The following is a 22668-nucleotide window of genomic DNA, read 5'->3' on the forward strand; positions in this document are numbered from 1 at the left end:
TCTTTTACTCATGAATAAAAATATGAAACACATGTAGTGTTGGTCCCATGTTTCATGAGCTGAAATAATAGATCCCAGAAATGTTTCTCCTTTGCCAAGATAATCCATCCTCCTGACAGGTGTGGCATATCAAGAAGTTGATTAAACATGATCATTACACAGGTGCGCATTGTGCTGGGGACAATAGAAAGCCACTCTAAAATGTGCAGTTTTGTCACACAACACAATGCCACAGATGTCTCAAGTTTTGAGGGAGCGTGCAATTGGCATGCTGACTGCAGGAATGTCCAACAGAGCTGTTGCCAGAGAATTGAATGTTAATTGCTGTTGTCCAGACCCAGCCCAGTCATATCATCTATGAAGTTAGGGATGGGCGACGCTTGGCGCCATGTTGGCACACCTGCCATAACCTTTGTCGGGTTGACTTTTGTCACGAATCGTGTCTACTATCAAGCACAATGAAGGCAGAGGAACGCAACAGTAAGAGGTTAAGCATAATTTATTCCAAAATAGAAAAGCTCTAAGGCAAAACAGAGAAAAGTCAACAGTAGATTTTTTTTAAACACACAAAAAAAACAGCAGAGATGTGAGAGAGCGAGAGAGACAGAGAAAGAGAGAGAGAGAGAGCGAGAGAGAGAGAGAGAGACAGAGAGAGCGAGAGAGAGCGAGAGCGAGAGAGCGAGAGAGCGAGAGAGAGAGAGAGACAGAGAGAGAGAGAGAGAGAGACAGAGAGAGAGAGACAGAGAGAGAGAGACAGAGAGAGAGAGACAGAGAGACAGAGAGAGAGACAGAGAGACAGAGAGAGAGAGAGACAGTGAGAGAGAGAGACAGAGAGAGAGAGAGAGAGAGAGACAGAGAGAGAGAGAGAGAGAGAGAGAGAGAGAGACAGAGAAAGAGAAAGAGAGAGAGACAGAGAAAGAAAGAGAGAGCAGCTGAGAGCCACCTGACCCTGAGACAGAAACACTCTGTGGGGATCTAAATCTCATGTCAGTTTTTCCTGAATGACAGAAAATAGAAGCATAAGATTGCAAATATACAGTATATTGGTGCAGGTTTTCCCAACAATAAAAGGCCCTGAACTTTATGCAATAATATTAGATGGCGCATTTGGAAAACATTAAAGGAAAAGCTATCCCTAGATCAGCCACAGAACTCCAGTCCTTCTCAAACTGAGGACCAATGTGCTGCCTGTGAGGTCAGAGGATCCCTACTGCTCTCTGCCTCTAATGCAATATGTATATGTACATAAATCAAATATTAAACGCATGCAACATAGCCATGGTTTTTTAGACTGATTGCATCTGTACTGTATCTCTGTGTTGTGGATCTGTCTGCCTGAGTACCATAATGTCTATTTCCGTTCCTTGTGACTGTTGCAATAAGCGTAGTATACTGAACTGTGCACTTGAAAAGAGAGTGACATCTACAGAACTACTATAAATGATTTATATTTTTTTAAATGACACACTGGCAAAACTGGACTTGTTTGCAGAAAATGAGGGTACTGCAAATCAAGTATATTTCTGAATTTCAATCCCAACTGCAATTGTCAATGTCACATATTACTATGCCACTCTACTGTAGTTTAGCTTCCGTTGTCTACGTTCCCTATAGCCCTATGTATTTATTTGGACCGTGACACTAAAATGTTTAATTTGACAGTGACAGTACAGAAAGTCACCTTTTATTTGAGGCTATTTTCATACATATCTGTTTAACAGTTTAGAAATTGAATGCACTTCATGCATCTACAGACTCACAAAGATCATGCCCCCAACACATGCTAACTTCTTACCATTACCAGTAACAAGAGGTTAGCATTCTTTGGCGGGGTATGACATTTATGCCCTTAGCTTTCCTCACTCATCATTATTCACGATTAATTCATGATTATCCGTAATCATGGTAGCATCCACATTAACGTAGCAGTGTTGATTTACAATAAAAAGTGACTCCAAAATGACACTACACTATTCACCATGAATTTCTATAGGTTGCCTAGTGGTTAGAGAGTTGGACTATTAAACGAAAGATAGCAAAATCAAATCCCTGAGCAGACAAGGTAAAAATCTGTCATTCTACCCCTGAACAAGGCAGTTAACCCACTGTTCCTAGGCCGTCATTGAAAATAAGATTTTGTTCTTAACTCACTTGTCTCTAGTTAAACAGAAGTAAAATATATATATATTTTTAAATAATTTCTATTTGGCACAATATAATCCGAAACACAACCAAAACAAACTGTAAATGCATCCAACAAGTTTCTAGAGTCACAAGATTGATGCAGTCATTGTGTGCAAGGAATATGGGACCAAATACCACAATTTGTTTTACAAACTGTTAAAACACGATAAAGTTCATTTGTCCTAATAGTAATTCAAATGGAGGGGACTAGATACATAAAGTGCATTAATTTCTAAACTATAAAAACAAGATACGTATGAAAATTCCCTCAAATAAAAGAGGTGGCTTTCTGTACTGTCTCCTCATATAAACATGAGATCTCAAATCCCAAAATGCTGGAGTATACTGAAGTGCAGTGGAGTGTAGCTTCTACTAGTTAGGCTTTCTGTGCTTTTCACTATTAGTTATGTCTTTACAAAAAGAACATACCGGTAACTGCTAAAATAACGGAAACCCCAACTTAATAGTGTGTAGGGGCCAGAAGGAGCCGTCAGAACAGCTTCAATGTGCCGTTAAGTCGATTCTACAGGTGTCTGGAACTCTACTGGAGGGATGCAACACCATTCTGGAACTCTACTGGAGGGGTGCAACACCATTCTGGAACTCTACTGGAGGGGTGCAACACCATTCTGGAACTCTACTGGAGGGGTGCAACACCATTCTGGAACTCTACTGGAGGGGTGCAACACCATTCTGGAACTCTACTGGAGGGGTGCAACACCATTCTGGAACTCTACTGGAGGGGTGCAACACCATTCTGGAACTCTACTGGAGGGATGCAACACCATTCTGGAACTCTACTGGAGGGGTGCAACACCATTCTGGAACTCTACTGGAGGGGTGCAACACCATTCTGGAACTCTACTGGAGGGGTGCAACACCATTCTGGAACTCTACTGGAGGGGTGCAACACCATTCTGGAACTCTACTGGAGGGATGCAACACCATTCTTCTACGAGACATTCCATCATTTGGTGTTCTATTGATGGTGGAAAACGCTGTTTCAGGCATCGCTCCACAATCTCCCATAAGTGTTCAATTTGGTAGAGATCTGGTAACTGAGACAAACACACACACACACTTTAAACCATGCTCCTTTGAGACCCCTCTTTCAAAGTCACGGAGACCTCTTCTAGCCATAATAAATCAGCAACTGGGCATTTTTAATACCTGACCCTAAGCAAGATGGGATGCTAATGTGTTAATTAAACTCCCAAACCAGACCCTGTGTAGAACTCCCTGGTTTAAATATACTTTGTATCCCTCATTTACTTAAGTGTTTCCATTATTTTGGCAGTTAACTGTAAATAAGGCTTTTTCGGATCGTGTTAAAAACCATTTGACATAATCAATTTTTTTCTTCTCATTTGTCATCAATATTTAGAAAACTTAATTGGACCCTGGAAAACAGGGCCGCTAGTTTCAATAACAAAACTTTTGTACATAAACATTCCAAACAAAACAAGAGAACACCAAACAAAAAACATACTTCTCATGTTTGTATATAAAAATAAGCCTCTTTACTTTAATTTTCCTAATGGGCTTTTCTGGACCTATAGGGTCTTCCTGTACACCATGGGCTCTGCCTGTAAGCCAGTCCTAATCAGAGTAGGCACATGTAGTCAAACACAGGCATGCAAAGTGAACAAAACCCATTACAGATACAACTTGAAAGTGTTGGCAACCAACAAAGAGATTAAATCCAAAAATCAGAAATCATTCAACATTTAGTAACGGAGCTTCAGAGTGTGTTTTTTAACACTCGATTTCTTTGTTTGTTGCTGCTTCCGTTCTCGGCCTTTTGGAACATACAATGATATTATACAGAAAAACACTGGCCTACACAAGCAGACGACATAGTAAAAACGCTTTCTGAAATCCAACTCCTCACACACACAAGACACTCCATTCATTAAAGGGACATCAGGAGTGATCCCGTATGTCCAGTGCTTGTGCTCTGTGTAAACCGATCGAGAGCGTATACTTGCATTGTGTACTCGCGATGCAACACCAGTCTATCTACAGTAACAGTACATACATAATCTGAGCCATCCTATTTTTAGCAGAGCATCAAAAATGGCTCTGATTTGGTTCTAAGTGTGTGTTGCAATTCATTATCAGCCCGCCTTATTCATTATCAGCCTACCTACATAATGGGTCAGTTGATGGTCTTAACCACCACACACACACACACACACACACACACACATATACATATTAAAGTTTGTTTTTAAGTGTGTATGTCTTCGTGTGTGTGAGAACAGTACGTCTGTGTCCTACTGCAGGGAGTCGCTGTTGTCCAGGCCCAGCCCAGCCATGTCGTCATCATCGTCCTCGTCCCCGCTGTCTCCTGATTCGTCCTCGCTGTGCCCGCCCATCATCACCTGCTGCACGGCCAGCGCGGCACCGTCTGATGTCAGGCTCCGGAGACCCTCCACACTCATCATCACCGTGGTTCCTGGTGAACAGATGACCAGGAGAGGACGCATCACGTGACATCACAGACAGCGCTCATGTTTTTCTATCGTGACTTATTTCCACACAAAGTGAGTCCCATTGTGAAATAAGTCGCTTTAACAAGGGAGCCTTGAATTTGCCATGTGACTGAATTCTCCTTGTGGCCATCATTTCCATTACAGAAAGCGCTTGCGCCTAGTTACCTTAAAAACAAGTATAGCCAACAGTTCTAATAACTCTTGATACATAGCAGTGCTTATCCAATGAGTAGTGTAGCAAGTCAGTACTTGATCGACCTGGCCCGAGTATCCTGGAAGGATATTGACCTCATCCCATCAGTAGAGGATGCCTGGTTATACTTTATAACTATCTTCCTCACCATCTTAAATAAACATGCCAAAAAAATAAATAAATGTAGAACCAGGAACAGATATAGACCTTGGATCACTCCAGACCTGTCTGCCCTTGACCAGCACAAAAACATCCTGTGGCGTTCTGCATTAGCATCGAATAGTCCCTGTGATATGCAACTTTTCAGGGAAGTTAGGAACAAATATACACAGGCAGTTAGGAAAGCCAAGGCTAGCTTTTTCAAGCAGAAATTTGCATCCTGTAGCACAAACTCAAAAATGTTCTGGGACACTGTAAAGTCCATGGAGAATAAGAACACCTCCTCCCAGCTGTCCACTGCACTGAGGATAGGAAACACTGTCACCACCGATAAATCCACTATAATTGAGAATTTCAATAAGCATTTTTCTACGGCTGGCCATGCTTTCCACCGGTCTACCCTGGTCAACAGCACTGCACCCCCCACAGCAACTCGCCCAAGCCTCCCCCATTTCTCCTTCTCCCAAATCCAGATAGCTGATGTTCTAAAAGATCTGCGAAATCTGGACCCCTACAAATCAGCCAGGCTAGACAATCTGGACCCTCTCTTTCTAAAATGATCTGCTGAAATTGTTGCAACCCCTATAACTAGCCTGTTCAACCTCTCTTTCGAATCGTCTGAGATTCCCATTGATTGGAAAGCTGCCGCGGACATCACCCTCTTCAAAGGGGGAGACACTCTAGAGCCAAACTGCTACAGACCTATATCTATTCTACCCTACCTTTCTAAGATCTTCGAAAGCCAAGTTAACAAACAGATTACCGACCATTTCGAATCCCACCGTACCTTCTCCGCTATGCAATCTTGGTTCAGCGCTGGTCATGGTTGCACCTCAGCCATGCTCAAGGTCCTAAACGATATCGTAACCGCCATCGATAAGAGACATTACTCTACAGCCGTACATCGACCTGGATAAGGCTTTCGACTCTGTCAATCACCACATTCTTATCGGCAGACTCAACAGCCTTGGTTTCTCAAATGACTGCCTCGCCTGGTTCACCAACTACTTCTCAGATAGAGTTCAGTGTGTCAAATCGGAGGGCCTGTTGTCCGGACCTCTGGAAGTCTCTATGGGGGTGCCACAGGGTTCAATTCTCTGTATACATCTGTATACATCAATGATGTCGCTCTTGCTGCTGGTGATTCTCCGATCCACCTCTACGCAGACGACACCATTCTGTATACCTCTGGCCCTTCTTTGGACACTGTGTTAACTAACCTCCAGACGAGCTTCAATGCCATACAACTCTCCTTCTGTGGCCTCTAACTGCTCTTAAACGCTAGTAAAACTAAATTCATGCTCATCAACCGATTGCTGCCCGCACCTGCCCGCCCGTCCAGCGTCACTACTCTGGGATACTCAATGCAAATTGGATTCAGTCTATCACAGTGCCATCCGTTTTGTCACCAAAGCCCCATATACGACCCACCACTTCGACCTGTGCGCTCTCGTTGGCTGGCCCTCGCTTCATATCCGTCGCCAAACCCACTGGCTTCAGGTCATCTACAAGTCTCTGTTAGGTAAAGCCCCACCTTATCTCAGCTCACTGGTCACCATAGCAGCACACACCCGTAGCACGCGCTCCAGCAGGTATATCTCTCTAGTCACCCCCAAAACCAATTCTTCCTTTGGCCACCTCTCCTTCCAGTTCTCTGCTGCCAATGACTGGAACGAACTGCAAAAATCACTAAAGCTGGAGACTTATACCTCCCTCACTAGCTTTAAGCACCAGCTGTTAGAGCAGCTCACAGATCACTGCACCTGTACACAGCCCATTCGTAAATATCCCATCTATCTACCTACCTCATCCCCACACTGTATCTATTTATTTATCTTGCACCCCAGTATCTCTACTTGCACATTCATCTTCTGCACATCTACCATTCCAGTAATTGTTATATTGTAATGACTTCGCCACCATGGCCTATTTATTGCCTTACCTCCCTTATCCTACCTCATTTGCACACACTGTATATAGACTTTTTCTACTGTATTATTGACTGTATGTTTGTTTATTCCATGTGTAACTCTGTGTTGTTGTCGTCTGTGTCACACTGCTTTGCTTTATCTTGGCCAGGTCGCAGTTGCAAATGAGAACTTGATCTCAACTAGCCTACCTGGTTAAATAAAGGTGAAATAATATTTATTTTTTAAAGTACCATCTGGCATCTGGACCTGTTGTTGGGTCATCCCCGTGGCGATGGAGTCAGGCCAGAAGCGCTGTAGCGGCCTGTTCGGAGGAGGTTTCTTCTTGGTTTTGGGTGTCTCCGAAGAGCTGGCGTCCAGCATGGGCTGCAGGATTCGCCTCCGCGCGTTTATGAACCTGAGAGAGAAGGAAGAAAGGTTGGACCAATCACGAGAGGGGAAACAAGGGGTTTGGACCAATAACTAAACTTGACACATTATTGGATTGGTTCACGCTAGGAGAGGTCGTTCTTTATAGTATTTCATAGTCTTAGGTGATAGTTCATGGTAGTGTGGCATGGGTTCATGTAATTCACCAGTTATTGACTTGGAGGAGGCTCAGGTTAGTTTGGGTAGCGATCTGCTTCTTCTCATCCTCCGTGGGGTAGGGGTGCTATAGAAATAAGACAAAAGTCATTCAATTAAAGCCATTAAAATAAGTAATTAAAAGGAAAAATCCACCCAAAACCGCTAATTAAATGTGTTAAATAACAATATTAAGAACAATATTTTTTGTGAACAAATGTTTCACTTTGCCGTCATAATAAGGTTGGTAGCAACAGGGAAAAACATTTGTGGAAATCTGATGCAGCTCAAATCCACAATGAAATGCTCTCTCTATGGGCTGGCCAGCTAGCTAGCTAGCTACACACAATAATACCAAAGAACATATCAGCATGTAATTTTGCTCACAGAGTGGAGTCTGACATTTTCAAAGGCAGAAATACTTTTGAGGAGATGGGAAACTTTGCCCATGCTACGTCAATGGGTTGGCGTGTGCAATCTGGACCATTCTGGGACAAAAAGCAATCTCCTTCACGGAGTGAATGGGAGTCTATTGGACGCTGGCTCGAAACCCAAAAATTAGCACGAATTTCATCAACATGTACAACTTTACAATTTTCTTCCGAGATAATTAACCTGTTATCTGTAGTATCATGTAGCTTTGGATTCGTAACATTCTGTACTTTCGAGGAAAATAGGCACGTTTTTCGACATTTGACTTTTAGAAGGAATTGTGTGACGATTAGCTTGGCAACCGCGTGACGCAGCATGACAACGTGAACGCAATTGGTCGACAGTCTGCTGGGTGGGGCATTATTCGTTCCTTCATTCATTGGATTACTATCTCTTTTCTATAATATCTCTGGCAACGGCACCATGCAATGCAACCAGGACTGAAGAGGCAGACAAAGGAGAAATGTGCTTAAATTACACATTTCTCCGAGGTAGGAGTATCGTAAAAATACGATCATAGGCTCATACGAGAGAAGACATCCTCCCGAGTTATGGTATCGGCCAGTATTGAAATCTGACATGTATGATAGACGTTTTCACCATCTAAAAGTCGTATTCCAGGGTAGTGAGAGAGACTTTATCACAATACTACGTCATACTGGCTAGGTTTCTGCCTGCTTAAAAACGCCAATAACTCAAGCTACAAATTAAAACATGAAATGACCCAGGGAATAGATAGAACATCACTCAGAGATGTACAAAAACAATATAACATTCAAAATGGGTGGACCTTTCCTTTAAGTAGTTAGTGTTTTCATCTTGCACTGCAAGCCAAGCCAATCAAATCCCAGAATCGTTCCAGGTTGTAAACCTATAGAGTGTGCCTGTGTTCTACTCACCCCGATGTGCTGGAAGAGCCAGGAGCGCATGACGTTGGTGGCTTGTTTGGGAAGAACGCCACGCTTGTTCTTGGGTGAGCTGTCGTCGTGGTTGAAGAAACTCAGGTCCTGGTTGAGCTGCAGCTGGAGCTGAATAAAGTTACAGTGAGGTTCCCATATTCTTTCACATTTACGCACCGTGTGGGGAGGGGGGGGCTGTTCAGCGTGGGGGCTGTTCAGCTGGGTAGCGTGGGGGGCTGTTCAGCGGGGCACCGTGGGGGGGGGCTGTTCAGAAGGCAGTAAATGTTAGCATCCAGATGTGTGTGTCTTACCTGTGTGTTCTGGATGCATATGGTCTGGGGCGAGAGTGTCTGTGACACCACCTGGCCCTGTGAGTTGACTACTGTGACTGGTTGGTAGACTGTGCCACCTGGAGGAAACACAAGGACCCAACAATGCTTTCAGAGTAGTCCTTATTTATTTTCAGAAACTGCTGGTACAGAAACAGACAGCTGTACGCTAAGGGCCGGTTTCCGGGCACACAGATTAAGCCTCGCTCGTCCTGGACTCTCCATTGAAATATAATCCAGGACTAAACTTAATCTGTGGTTGGGAAACCGCCACTGTGATTCTTATTGAGGTGAGGGCGGTGGGGGTTGGCGGCTGAGGCTCTACCTGTGGTTGTTGTATGCCAGGGTGACATACCTGCTATAACCTGTGTGGGGTTGACTGTTGTCACGGTGACGTTGCCTTGATGCAGGGCCGATGCTGGCACCACAATCCCCTGGGGACTGAGGGTTCCTGTGAAAGAGCTGGACGTCTGCACGACACACACACACACACACATACACACACACACACACACACACAGGTTAAACGGAATCTTCATGGGTCAATATATAGCATCATGTGTGTATATAATAGGCAAGGTGTGATCTATGTTTTACAGATTCAGTGTGTGTATACAAGGGTGTGCGTATTGCAGTATACAAGGGTGTGCGTATTGCAGTATACAAGGGTGTGCGTATTGCAGTATACAAGGGTGTGCGTATTGCAGTATACAAGGGTGTGCGTATTGCAGTATACGAGGGTGTGTGTATTGCAGTATACAAGGGTGTGTGTATTGCAGTATACAAGGGTGTGTGTATTGCAGTATATAAGGGTGTGTGTATTGTGGATTCATAATGGGTGTTTATGTCGGCAGCAAAATATATCTGTATGGCAGGGTGTGTGTACCTGTATCTTGGTGGGGGAGAAACCCTGTCCAGATGAGTAGGGGCTGCCAGGTTCTCCACTCAGCAGCGTCTCGCTGTTCATCTTGGTCTTGAGGCAGGAGATGTAGCGGCTGCAGAAGTCCTTACACAGGTCGCTGACCTTCTCCAGCTCCAGCAGGTGGATCCGCAGCACCTGGATGGCCTTCACCATCTAGGGGGTCAAAGGTCAGGTCAGGGAGAGGAGTTATGAGAGGCCAGGACGTTTTCATTGAAAATGGCATGTGCATAGTAGGCTGTTATAGTAAATTCACCATTTATTCCACTGGTAGATACTTTGGTATAAGGCTGTTGTAATGTTTATATGTGGCCAACCGGCTTCATCAAACAGAGCCAATAAAACAGTAGCTCACTTCCCATGTGTCATTTGCTAAAATGTACAAATAGTGTCACTAGAGGTCATTGTGATGGAAAATCATTCAAAGAATATTAACAGCAAATGAGGGAGGTCACCAGATTGTCGAGATCAGGGTCCTCACTGAAGAAGGCTTTGCCCTCCTTCTCCTGGCTACGGACGAAGTTCTCAATGTCCACGTCGAAGCTGGCTGACGTGACGCAGTCTGAGCCCTGTGTAGACTGCTCACATTTCTCAAAGAGCAGGGCCAGGAGAGGGAACAAGGGATGCCTGCAACAACACACACAGGAAGAGACGTCACTAAATTGCCATAATTTACTTTTATGTTACATGTGGTCGTGTTCACTCAAAATTTTCATTAGTAGGGCACATAAGCCCCGACAACATCTACGACCGACTGCAGCAGCATTTCCTTTTTGAAAGTAATTGAGGTGGGTGTTGACCAAAGCTTTGTCAGGGGGCCAACAGAGTCAGGGGGTGTACCGGTATATGGAAGCCTTATCTACATCCATGGGGGTCTGGGGCTCAGTGGGGGTTGGACTGGAGGCTGCATCCAAACCCTCGTCACCGTCCGCCTGCTCCGCCCCCAGCATCTGGAGAGAAAGGGGAGCGAGGGAGATGAGATGAAAGCAGAATGAGGAGCAATAGTAGTGGTTAGGTAACGCTCAGAACCAATGCCTCAACAACTACTAAATAAGCCGTGAGAAGATTGGTCTTGTTGGCATTGGTAATAGGTTGGAGGACTGTTGGCATTGGTAATAGGTTGGAGGACTGTTGGCATTGGGCATAGGTTGGAGGACTGTTGGCATTGGTAATAGGTTGGAGGACTGTTGGCATTGGTAATAGGTTGGAGGACTGTTGGCATTGGTAATAGGTTGGAGGACTGTTGGCATTGGTAATAGGTTGGAGGACTGTTGGCATTGGTAATAGGTTGGAGGACTGTTGGCATTGGTAATAGGTTGGAGGACTGTTGGCATTGGTAATAGGTTGGAGGACTGTTGGCATTGGTAATAGGTTGGAGGACTGTTTTCTCAGTACACAATGGAAGGAAATAGCCTTCCTAAATTATTCTCAAATGGGTGAATGATACAGAGGTTGTCAGTATCTCTTTGGACAGGAGTCGAATAAAAAGATGAGTCGTGGCATATCATGTTTATCCATTACCGATAGGTGCACCAAGCTTGTCTTTGAGCTAATTAATTCAAGACACCTTCACGTGCTCCTCCTCTCATATTTTCACACTGCCTACCAGCAGCTAGCCAGGCTCACTTCTAAGAGCATAAATCCCATCTCCAGCCATGTCATTGAACCAACAATGGCTTTGATTGAGAGCAAATGTTCTAAAAATGTGTTTTTGCTAGAGCAGGAAAACCTCACATTGATATGTCCTCACCATTTTCTCAAATCAAAATAAAATCTTATTTGTCACATAGGCCAAATAAAACAGGAGTAGACCTTACTGTGAAATGCTTACTTACAAGCCCTTAACCAACAATGCAGTTAAGAAAATAGAGTTAAGAAAATATTTAATAAATAAACGAATGTAAAATTGTAAAAAATTAAGTAACAATAACGTGGCTATATACAGGGGGTACCAGTACAGAGTCAATGTGCAGGGGTACAGGTTAGTCAAGGTCATTGTACATGTAGGTAGGGGTGAAGTGACTATGCATAGATAATAAACAGGTTAGTTGAGGTCATATGTACATGTAGGTAGGGGTGAAGTGACTATGCATAGATAATAAACAGGTTAGTTGAGGTAATTGAGGTCCTTTGTACATGTAGGTAGGGGTGAAGTGATATAGATAATAAACAGTGAGTAGCAGCAGTGTGAAAACAAAGGGGGGAGGGGTCAATGCAAATAGTCCAGGTGGCCATTTGATTAATTGTTCAGCAGCCTTATCGCTTGGGATAGAAGCTACTCATCTGTAGTTGTGGCAATACATTCTAAATACATAGTAATACATCTTTTCAGGAATTACAATACACCCAAAAACATTCTGCAGGTAAAAATGGCAGTAGTTCTACTTTTTTTTTTTTTGTACATTGATGATGGATAAAAAATATTGCCAAACTTCAAATAAGCAACTCAAGAACTTCAAATCTTCCCTTACACCCATGCTCGTGGTTTAAGTAGGCCGCAAAGCTGAGCCTCAGACTAAATTTGTCCTTCTGACCCACCTGCTGCTCTCCCTCCAGGTACTCGTCTATGGATTCCGACTGGGCAGCCATCATGTTGGCGGACCTAGAAAAACACATAGGTCCACACACTGTTGAGAATTCAAAAAGGCTATTATAGTATAAATTACTCTTCATGATAAATGGAGATTATTTGAAAACGGGACAAGTTACAAAAACTGACATTTGTATTTGGTAAACAATATTCTATTCTAATCTATTGAATTGTTTTTCCCTCTTTGAAAGACCAAGTGCTATAAATATTTTACCCTTATTGTAGTCTAAACCATAGAAATAAAGAATGTTTTTAATGGCCTAAACACGATTACATTCCACTTTTACACTTGATTAATTGTCCATGTTTATGAATAGAACAAGGCAATGCTGGATTGCTCTGACAGAGATAATCTACTCCCTGTAGTGCAACATACACGATAATGCAGCTACCTATTTGACTGTAAGGTATTCGTCAAAACGAGAATGAAACATGCATGTATATTTACATATAAATGGCTTAGGAAACAAAGGCTATAAGGGGGGGGGGACAAAATGTTATGTAGTTTATACGCTTGCATTCGAAATGTACAGCTTTGTGCATGTCTTTGACTTACGTTCGTGTGCAAGGATACGACATTGGTGCGAATCATACATGTCTTATCGTGAAACCAGGTTAATGTCCACGGTCCTAACTGATGGCACACACCCACCATGTTAAAACCCGACTGATGGCACACACCCACCATGTTAAAACCCGACTGATGGCACACACCCACCATGTTAAAACCCGACTGATGGCACACACCCACCATGTTAAAACCCGACTGCTGCCATTTCTCGCCGCAACAAAGCCAACTAGTAGAGCTTCTTGATGGTTTAGCAATAGCAAGCAATTATTGGATTAGCTTTCAATCATATGAAGGTAAAGCTTTCGGAGTGAGACAATTCAGTGAAGTAAAAATTCAGTTTCAGAGAACTTTAAACTACATTTATTGCGAACGTTTACTTGTTCAAGACAAGGTCGCTAAACAAAATAGCTAACGTTAGCTGGTTTATTTACGAAAGCAACTATCTAGCTAGTTAGCTTACTAGCTAATAAATTGCAAATGGTTCCTTTTGCCCACTGAATTAGGCGATAACAGCCTCAAATGTGAACTAAATGTAATATGCATTAACTCTTTTCATGGCCGCAACACCAAGTGAAGAGTCCTTGTTTTAAAACGTTAGTTTGCAAAGGTGAAGTTAAGCAGAAGCGCCATATTTACAGCGGTGTCTGAGACGGATCAGCTGCCGCTTTCACAGGTAACTGCGCGAAAATACAGTAACATGACAAAATGTTGCTGGATTAAAGTGCATATAAAGTGCGTATTTCATCCCATATGCATTGACATTGTATTAAAATAGTATTGCTATTCGTAAACGTATTTATAAATATTAGTTTCTAATTTTAGTTCGAAAAAATCTTGCCCACATCAATCAATCAAGCAAGGGACAGCTGCCTATCCCTCCCCTGTGCCACTCGCGATTCAACTGTAAGAGGGTACACTGGCTGGGGCCTTGCTTCTAGCTGTCGCCCTTGCTTTTTCAGAATCCTTCTTTCCCACCCCCCTCCTCCTCCTCTCCCTAAAACGCCGACATTTTTTTTTTCCTCGAGTAATTTCCATCTTCCTTGGCTCCGGTCATCTATTCAATGCTACATGAACTCCACTGGCCTCCCCACCTCCCGAGCTTTTGCCCTAAGCATTATTCTGTGCGGCCCAGATTGGTTTGATTGATAGGGAACGGAAAAAAGAAGATTTTGAGTGACAGCTTACCTGAGTGCCAATCTTCGTCACACTGACAAGCGGCTGCAGCAATCGGGATCCGCAGTTGTCGTGCTGCGTCATCGCGCATGGTCACGCAGGATATTTGTCTCATGAATATTTATAGAGACGGGGAGGAGATGTGACGTCCGGTGTGCCTTGTTCTCGCCCCAAATCTAGGCATTTTTTTTGGTTTTATTAAACCTTTATTTCACTAGGCAAGTCAGTTAAGAACAAATTCTTATTTACAATGCTGGCCTATCTTGCTGGTTGAATGCCTGGCAAAAATATAAACCACTGCTGCTCTTTAATCTAGGTCAATGCAAAATGAAAAGCCTTGCTGTTTGGGTTTTTGGGCTGGGTTTCTGTACAGCACTTTGAGATACCAGCTTATGTACGAAGGGCTTTATAAATACATTTGATTTGTTATAACAATGAAATGAATGTAATTAACTTGACATTGTGACTTTTACAAGGAGCCTTATCCTCCTCCCACATCAGTGGGTAATGTATTATTACAGACAAAGATCCATTCTCAGATGTGCAGTGTTGTGATTGTACTGCTGCGATAATTAGGTCAACGGGATGTGTACTGAACGATCAGAGAGAGTCAAAAATCTGAAGTCATTAAAATAGAATGTAGATTAAAAATATTTGCATATACAGCACTATTCAAATGAACCCGACGCAGAACCCGGCAAAGAAACAATGTTAAATATTTCCCCCTTATTATAAAAATGAGAGAAAAACCTCAAACAATACAAAATATCTCAACGCCTCAGATCCATTTTGTGTAGTTTAATATAATAGATTTATTTTAACAGAATTACAAGCACATCTTAGGGACTATAAAGTACAAGTCAAAATCATTATCCTTCTAAAAAAAAAAAGACATGGGGTGGTCAGTGGGATCAGAGACATGCTGTCTGGGGACATGGGGCCTGGGTTCCAGGCTGTCTCAGTGCCTGGGGGAGGGTCTACCGGAGGGGGCTGGGGCAGACGGTACTTGGCCATCTCCAGGTCCAGGTCTGCGAAGGTGTAGTGGTTGTAGTTGTGGTGCTGGAGGTTCTTATAAGTGCTGTTGTCGAATGGCTCGGGGGCTGGCTCTGGAGGTGCAGCTGAAGGGGGTAGAACATAGAGACGGGTATAAGACACAGCACAGGCATAAGGGTACTGAACCCAAAGGTAGAAAAAGGAGGTTTGCGAATTGGTGAGTTGCATTTGGTTTTAGTGTTATTCGGAGCCCCGGCAACTGTCAACAAAAAAAACATTGAGCAGAAAACCATTCTCATAAGGAATAGAAAATATGTTTTAAAAGTATAATCACTAGCCACAAAAAGTGATGCCCATAAATGACACAACATTTACTTATCTTAAAAATGTCTAACTTTTTTTTTTTAAAGTTTACATTTAAATATTCACCCATTTGACAAAAGTAATTTATGGTGGGGCATTTTCTACAGTGTTAAGGATGTATCCCCACCTATAGAGCCTGGAGATTGGATGCTAAGGCCATTCACATCAGCCTTTGTCTACAGCACAACCTTCTGGGAAGTAAAGGGGAGAATGAGGATAGCAAAAGGGCACTAACAGCCAATTAGAAAACTAAACTGGCATACAAATATAACTTTGGCAGAAGCATGAATGAGACATTGTCAATTGGGCAGCATGTAAAAAATAAATGTATTATCCTTGAAGTAGGATTATTCTTGACAATATCAAATAAGGTTTTATACACAAGTTGTCATGTTTTTTTTGTTAAAAATACCAAAATTGGACAATACCTAGACCATTACTCAAATACTACTGCAATATTGTAAGCTGATTTGTTGGGGACAACTCGCCTATTTGAAACGGCAGGCTTAAAAAACATTTTTTTTTTTTTAAAGAGGGTTAACAGGTCCAAATCCAATCACACTGAAATAAGTTAGGTGACGGTCATACGCAAAATGACACCTTCCACCTCATGTGCATATACAGACATTTTCATTAGTTGACAGCATGCATATCCACACAAGTCCAGAGAAAGAAAGTGGGAGAAAGAAGTGAAAGGAGACCAATGAGTGATCACTCCCAGCTTCAGTTCTTCAAGCTGGAGTCAAGGGTGGGAGGCTGGTTCACTGTAACATTAACATTAGCATGTACAGTACACCTTAGCATGTACAGTACGCCTTAGCATTAGCATGTACAGTACGCCTTAGCATTTAGCATGTACACCATAGCATACAACCCAGAATCCAAATACATATGTGTCAATGGACATGAGAGAATAATATACCAAATACAGTAAATAAAACCAAAACACCCTGGGAGTAGAGGTGGATAAAGAAAGGAAGGTGAGACATATGGACAGAGAGCAGGTGTGCCCCACCTGGGAGATCAACGAGTCATAAGAGTGAGGGGAGGAAACAGAGCAGGATTAGTTTAGGTTTTTGTTTGTGTGAAGAGTCCAATGTGAGTCAGTCAAATACCATGCATCGCAGTGTCCTCCAAAACATTCACAGTATGAACCTCTCGAGGCAAAGTGCAGGCAAGGTATTAAAAAGGCAAAGCTTTTGTAAATAAAATTATGCAAATACAGACCCAAAGTCCCAACTGGGAACCCTCAGTATATAACAAGAGAGTTAAATTGCAAGGCAAGCAGGCAGGGCTAAGGTGAAAAGCATACAATTCAAACATGCGTCTCACACTTGGCTGAAGTAGCTAAAGTATCACGTTGTGTGAAATGAGTATACTTTCACTTAAGAAATTTGCCTTACACATTATGAATGGCAATACAGATAGCTACAGTCAATTAAATGACAAAAGAAAACTGCAACAAAAAAATGTAGAAGCTACAGCTAAACCACTCATGTGATTTACAACGTATTAACATTTAACCCTGTGTGTTATGAAGGACAGTTTAAAGAAATATGGCCATCTGTGGTTGGAAAAGTCCACAGAGGAGAGAAAGAGTAGGATTTAGACGAGGTGTTGTGTATACCCTCTGAGGTCTCATTCGGTTCTGCCTCAGCCAGGGCCTCTGCAATCAGCTCCTCTCCTGCGGCTCCAGCCACTACAGGGGCGATGTCTACCAGCACCTCTGCTGCGGCTCCAGCCACTACAGGGGCGATGTCTACCAGCACCTCTGCTGCGGCTTCAACTGGGGCAGCTTTAGCAACGGCCGGTGCATCTTCCGCCGTAGGTTCAACAAGGGTTTCAGCAGCAATTTCTACAGGGGCAGCTTCAGATGCTTCTTCTGCTGCTTCCAGTACAACTTTTGGAGTGACTTCTGGTGCAGCGGTGACTTCTGGAGGCGTCACTTTAACCTCTGGAGCAGCTTCTGCAAAAATCTCTTTGGGTACACTAGACATCTCAGGGGCAGAGTCTACTAGCTCCTCAAAACTTGTAGCAGGAGCAGTTTCAGGGCCAACCTCCAGGGTAGCTTTCGCTGGGTCGGCTTCCAGGACAGAGGTGGGGTCAACCAGCTCAGCACTTGCAATTTCTGGAGCGGCCGCTTGAACTTCTTTGGTGACTTCTGGTGCTGCTTCGGCTACAACTTCTGGTGCTTCGTCCTTGACAGTTTCAGGAACGGCGTTCAGAGTCAGCGCAGGTGTAGCTTCTTGCACAGCTTTGGCAGTGGCCACAAGGATGGCATCAGACGTCACTGCCACCTCCTCAGCGTCGCTGGCCAAAGCCACTGCTTCCTTTTCTGAGTCTTTCTTTTTTTCTGCTTGGATTTCTGGTTTTGCCTTTGATTTCACTTTGGACATCTCATCATCATCATCAGAGTCGGTGTCAGAGTCAGAGGAGTCGGAGTCAGAATCACTGGATGAGGATTCAACGGCTGGGGCTCCAGGTTCAGTGGAGGCTGCAGCATCAACTGAAGGTGGATCGGCAGAGGCTGAAACTGGAATATCTTCTGGCACGGGAGATTCATCACTGGTAGCAACGACAGGCTCAGCAACTGGGGGAGCAGCATCCGTGACTTTGGTGGTGGCGGCGTCAATTACAGGTTGAGCAGAATCGACGATGGGAGCAGCATTGTCAGTGACTGGAGCAGATTCGGCGACAGCCTCCGCAACTGAAGGAGCCTCTGCCACGACTGCTTCAACTGGGGCGGCATCACTGGCAACAGCCTCAGCAACTGGAGCAGCTTCTGCAACAGCGTCAGCGACTACTGCGGCCTTGGCAACTGGTGTTGTGGATTCTACTACTGGTGTCTCTGGTGCTGCGGCCTTCTCCGTGACAAGGGATGTGATCTCTGCAACACTCTCAGAAGCAGGGGCAGACTTAGCCACCTCTATGACTGGAGCGGCCACATGTACAGCAGGACTAGCGGTTTCTTCAGCCACAGCAGTTTCAGCAGGCATAGCGTCAGCATGGCTTGCAGAAGTGGAAAAGGTAGCTGGTTCTGCAGCTGCGGCTACTATTGTTTCAGCAGTGACGGGGCTAGCCACTGATTCAATTTCACCTAGAGCCTGTGCTGGGGAAAGTCCTGAGGCTGAAAGCTTAACGGGGAAGGCAACCGTGGTGTTGTAGGCTTGTAGTGCAGCCCCCTCTTCTGAGGCCTCTAGGGATTAAGAAATGGTAAATGGAATAAGTTACACAAAAAAAATGTAAGAGTATATAGCCTAATCAGTAAGTCCTCACAACCAGGAGGCTGGTCTCCAAATAAAACCACCTATGCCAAACACAACACAGAAAACTCCTGACACCAAAGCTACTGTGGAACTAGTTTAACCATTGTAAAATTACATTCTCTAGATTCTTATGATACATCCCTGTTAGGGATTTCAGGGATGTTAACAGTTAAATCGGCGAGCTGCTAAAAATACATTTTAACCGGTTAATGCTTAGCGGTCTATGGGTTAATTTCCATAATTTTGTGGGATGAAATTGGTGCGCATGTATTTTCATTAGTCGTCACGCATCTTATTCATTCAGTTTGAGGAGCATAATAGCCTACCACCTGTCAGGCAGCGTCAGAGTAGCTCCTCACTGGAGTGAAACATGCTTTTGAAAGCCCAATCATTGCGCAACAAATAACATTTCTAAATGCAATCGCGTGTTAAAAATTTTGATGGACACGATTTTTTAAAAAGGCACTATTTTTATTTGTCAATCTCAACTCGTAAATAAAGCCTACCATTTGCCATCTGCGTATCACCCACCACTTTGCAATGTGTGCTTGAGGCAGGAACTGTCTGAAAGCTTTACTTCAAATAATGAGTCGTCTTACCTTGGAAAAGAAACCCTGAGAAAAATCCATCCATAGAAACTATTTTATAAAGACTTCCTGATGCCATTACCCAGCATTTCTCTCCTGATCTGGTTCATATGCACTTTCTTCCGTTGTCCAGAAGCCGAAGGCACAATCCTAATCAATACTAGGCTATATATTTTTGACTGTTAGACGACAAGCGTTCTATTGTTGCATGTTTCCAATTAAGCTCTTAATGAAAAATGTCTGGTCCTTGTATGCATGCATAGTATCAGAGAAGAGACAAAGCGAGATGTTTAACTCTAGCCCAAAATCTGTCCAAAACAAGCCCAATGCTTTTCTGTGTCACCTGCCTTCCAGCCTCGGGATGACTACCATTGTTAGGGCAGGGAAATAAGCATCTGGTCATTATATAGAGATATCTAATAGTATTTTCTGTTGGTCACATAATTTTATTGTTTGGAGAAAAAAGTGACTATTTGTTAACCAGTTAATGCATCCTTAATCCCGGTTCCAGTGCAATCAAGCAAATGTTTAAAAGAGAAGTAGAATTGGCTTTAGGAAATGGTCATGGTTTATCTGTAAGATTCCGGAATGTGGTTATATTGGCACATCAGGGAGACACTCTAAGTGTGGGCTATACCTGAGAAAGAAATGCCGTTATTGTTACCTAGGGGAGAATAAAAAGGACCCAGAATAGAACATATTAACGTAAATGATTTGATTTTTAAATAGCCGCACTCTTAATTGTAGTCGTTGCCTTAACAGCTTTCTTTGGCTCCCCAGCCTTGGTGCAGAATGCCGCGGCAGAGGAGCTCCTCAAAAGGCCCCAGCTCTCTTTCTGGAGAACCTAAACAGAAAGAAATACATACCATTTTTTAATGTTGTAAATTCAGCATTCATTAGCCTAGCCCTGCGTTCCAGTCTGTTAATGCCCACTTGCCAGCTCCTTCTGGAATTGTCTACCAAACGTTTCAAGCTTAACAATGAGACCAGGAGAAGCTAATTTTGAATTAACGTTATTCAATAACAAGGTAACCTAAATATCTAGCTTAAATCTTATTAATGAGCACGATGAAGCATAGTCTCAAAAAATGAGTTGTAGAGGATGGTAAAATACAGCTAGCAGTCTTGCGCCTTCGGTCAACAGGACAGAAGGACGCTAGCTAATGTTAAAAGAAAACGGTTACGATACGTTGATTACTGTACAAACCAATCAACTAACGAAAATGTTCTTTGAAAAATAATCGAAATGACAACTGAAGAAAAACATGTTTAGACAATAAACAACGAATAGTACCTTGAGAGACCCCAGTCGTCCTAGCCGAAGTAAGGAGGTCGCCATTTTGGTGCTCCGTTTTTTATTTTCCGTGGGGAAACACAACAATTATATTGCCCTGTAAGCTCCTCCCCAGGCACGCACATTTGGACGGAAGTGTCTGGGAACGAAATTAGTTCCTCTTTGAAAGGGTGATAAAAATACGACTTCAGTGGATTTTAACAATTGTTTAATTTGTGCCATAGTAAAAAGTATATACTCCATATGTTAATTCTCATAATAGAAAGGTAGTTAACAATTTAGAATTCTGATATCCTTTTTAAATGTTTTACTTCACCTTTATTAAACCAGGTAGGCCAGTTAAGAACAAGTTCTCATTTACAACTGCGACCTGGCCAAGATAAAGCAAAGCAGTGCGACACAAACAACAACACAGAGTTACACATGGAATAAACAAACGTACAGTCAATAACAATAGAAAAAAAATCTATATACAATGTGGGCATATGAAGTAAGATTAGGGAGGTAAGGCAATAAATAGGCCGTAGTGGCAAAGTAATTACAATTTAGCCATCAAAATCTGGAGTGATAGATGTGCAGAAGATAAATGTGCAAGTAGAGATACTTGGGTGCAAAGGAGCAAAAAAACAATATGGGGATGAGGTAGTTGGATGGGCTATTTACAGATGGGCTATGTACAGGTGCAATGATCTGTGAGCTGCTCTGAAAGCTGATGCTTAAGTTAGTGAGGGAGATATGAGTCTCCAGCTTCAGTGATTTTTGCAATTCGTTCCAGTCATTGGCAGCAGAGAACTGGAAGGAAAGGCAGGCAGCCAAAGGAGGAATTGGCTTTGGGGGTGACCAGTGAAATATACCTGCTGGAGTGCATGCTATGGGTGGGTGCTGCTATGGTGACCAGTGAGCTGAGATAAGGTGGGGCTTTACCTTGCAGAGACTTATAGATGATCGGGAGCCAGTGGGTTTGGCGACGAATATGAAGCGAGGGCCAGCCAACGAGAGCATACAGGTCGCAGTGGTGGGTAGTATATGGGGCTTTGGTGACAAAACGGATGGCACTGTGATAAGACTGCATCCAATTTGCTGAGTAGAGTGTTGCAGGCTATTTTGTAAATGACATCGCCGAAGTCAAGGATCAGTAGGATAGTCAGTTTTACGTGGGTGTTTGGCAGCATGAGTGAAGGATGCTTTGTTAAGGAATAGGAAGCCGATTCTAGATTTAATCTTGGATTGGAGATGCTTAATGTGAGTCTGGAAGGAAAGTTCACAGTCTAACCAGACACCTAGGTATTTGTAATTGTCCACATATTCTAAGTCAGAACCATCCAGAGTAAGTGATGCTGGACGGGCAGGCAGGTGTGGGCAGCAAATCGGTTGAAGAGCATGCATTTAGTTTTACTTAGATTTAAGAGCAGTTGGAGGCCACGGAAGGAGAGTTGTATGGCATTGAAGCTCATCTGGAGGTTAGTTAAGTGTCCAAAGAAGGGCCAGAAGTTTACATAATGGTGTCGTCTGCGTAGAGGTGGATCAGAGAATCACCAGCAGCAAGACCCTTACCAGCTAGTCATTTGAATCAATATTTTATTAAACACATACAGTGGGGCAAAAAAGTATTTAGTCAGCCACCAATTGTGCAAGTTCTCCCACTTAAGAAGATGAGGCCTGTAATTTTAATCATAGGTACACTTCAACTATGACAGACAAAATGGGGAAAAAAATCCAGAAAATCACA

General features: G+C 43.2%; 1 protein-coding gene and 1 pseudogene across 5 annotated transcripts; both read right to left on the bottom strand.

The window, feature by feature from the left end:
• Nucleotides 1-481: 481 nt before the first annotated feature.
• pknox1.1 (pbx/knotted 1 homeobox 1.1) lies at nucleotides 482-14538 on the bottom strand. 5 transcript variants are annotated; one of them, XM_029641414.2, is made up of 11 exons: nucleotides 14449-14538; nucleotides 12641-12704; nucleotides 10943-11052; nucleotides 10558-10729; nucleotides 10070-10258; nucleotides 9509-9653; nucleotides 9166-9263; nucleotides 8855-8983; nucleotides 7535-7611; nucleotides 7193-7356; nucleotides 482-4642 (listed from the first exon to the last, which is right to left on the bottom strand). In XM_029641414.2, the coding sequence occupies exons 2-11, from the start codon at nucleotides 12692-12694 to the stop codon at nucleotides 4461-4463; spliced, it is 1320 nt and encodes a 439-aa protein (XP_029497274.1). In that variant the 5' UTR covers nucleotides 12695-12704; nucleotides 14449-14538; the 3' UTR covers nucleotides 482-4460. The 5 variants fall into 5 exon arrangements, with proteins under 5 accessions (XP_029497274.1, XP_029497265.1, XP_029497257.1 ...); XM_029641405.2 differs by lacking the exon at nucleotides 14449-14538 and adding an exon at nucleotides 14106-14416; XM_029641397.2 differs by lacking the exon at nucleotides 14449-14538 and adding an exon at nucleotides 13249-14416.
• Nucleotides 14539-15219: 681 nt separating this feature from the next.
• LOC115113565 (fibrous sheath CABYR-binding protein-like) lies at nucleotides 15220-21043 on the bottom strand (annotated as a pseudogene).
• Nucleotides 21044-22668: the final 1625 nt, after the last annotated feature.

This window comes from Oncorhynchus nerka, linkage group LG3, assembly GCF_034236695.1.
Source record: "Oncorhynchus nerka isolate Pitt River linkage group LG3, Oner_Uvic_2.0, whole genome shotgun sequence".
Lineage (NCBI taxonomy): Eukaryota > Metazoa > Chordata > Actinopteri > Salmoniformes > Salmonidae > Oncorhynchus > Oncorhynchus nerka.

What these genes read in the sequence shown, in the direction of transcription:
- pknox1.1 (XM_029641381.2), bottom strand. Translation starts at nt 12,775, where the DNA reads ATGAAGAGTAATTTATACTATAATAGCCTTTTTGAATTCTCAACAGTG. An exon ending in ACCCTGATCTCGACAATCTG is followed by an intron (nt 10,259 to 10,557) that starts GTGACCTCCCTC and finishes TTGACCCCCTAG; the next exon opens with ATGGTGAAGGCCATCCAGGT. An exon ending in TCTCCCCCACCAAGATACAG is followed by an intron (nt 9,654 to 10,069) that starts GTACACACACCC and finishes TGTGTCGTGCAG; the next exon opens with ACGTCCAGCTCTTTCACAGG.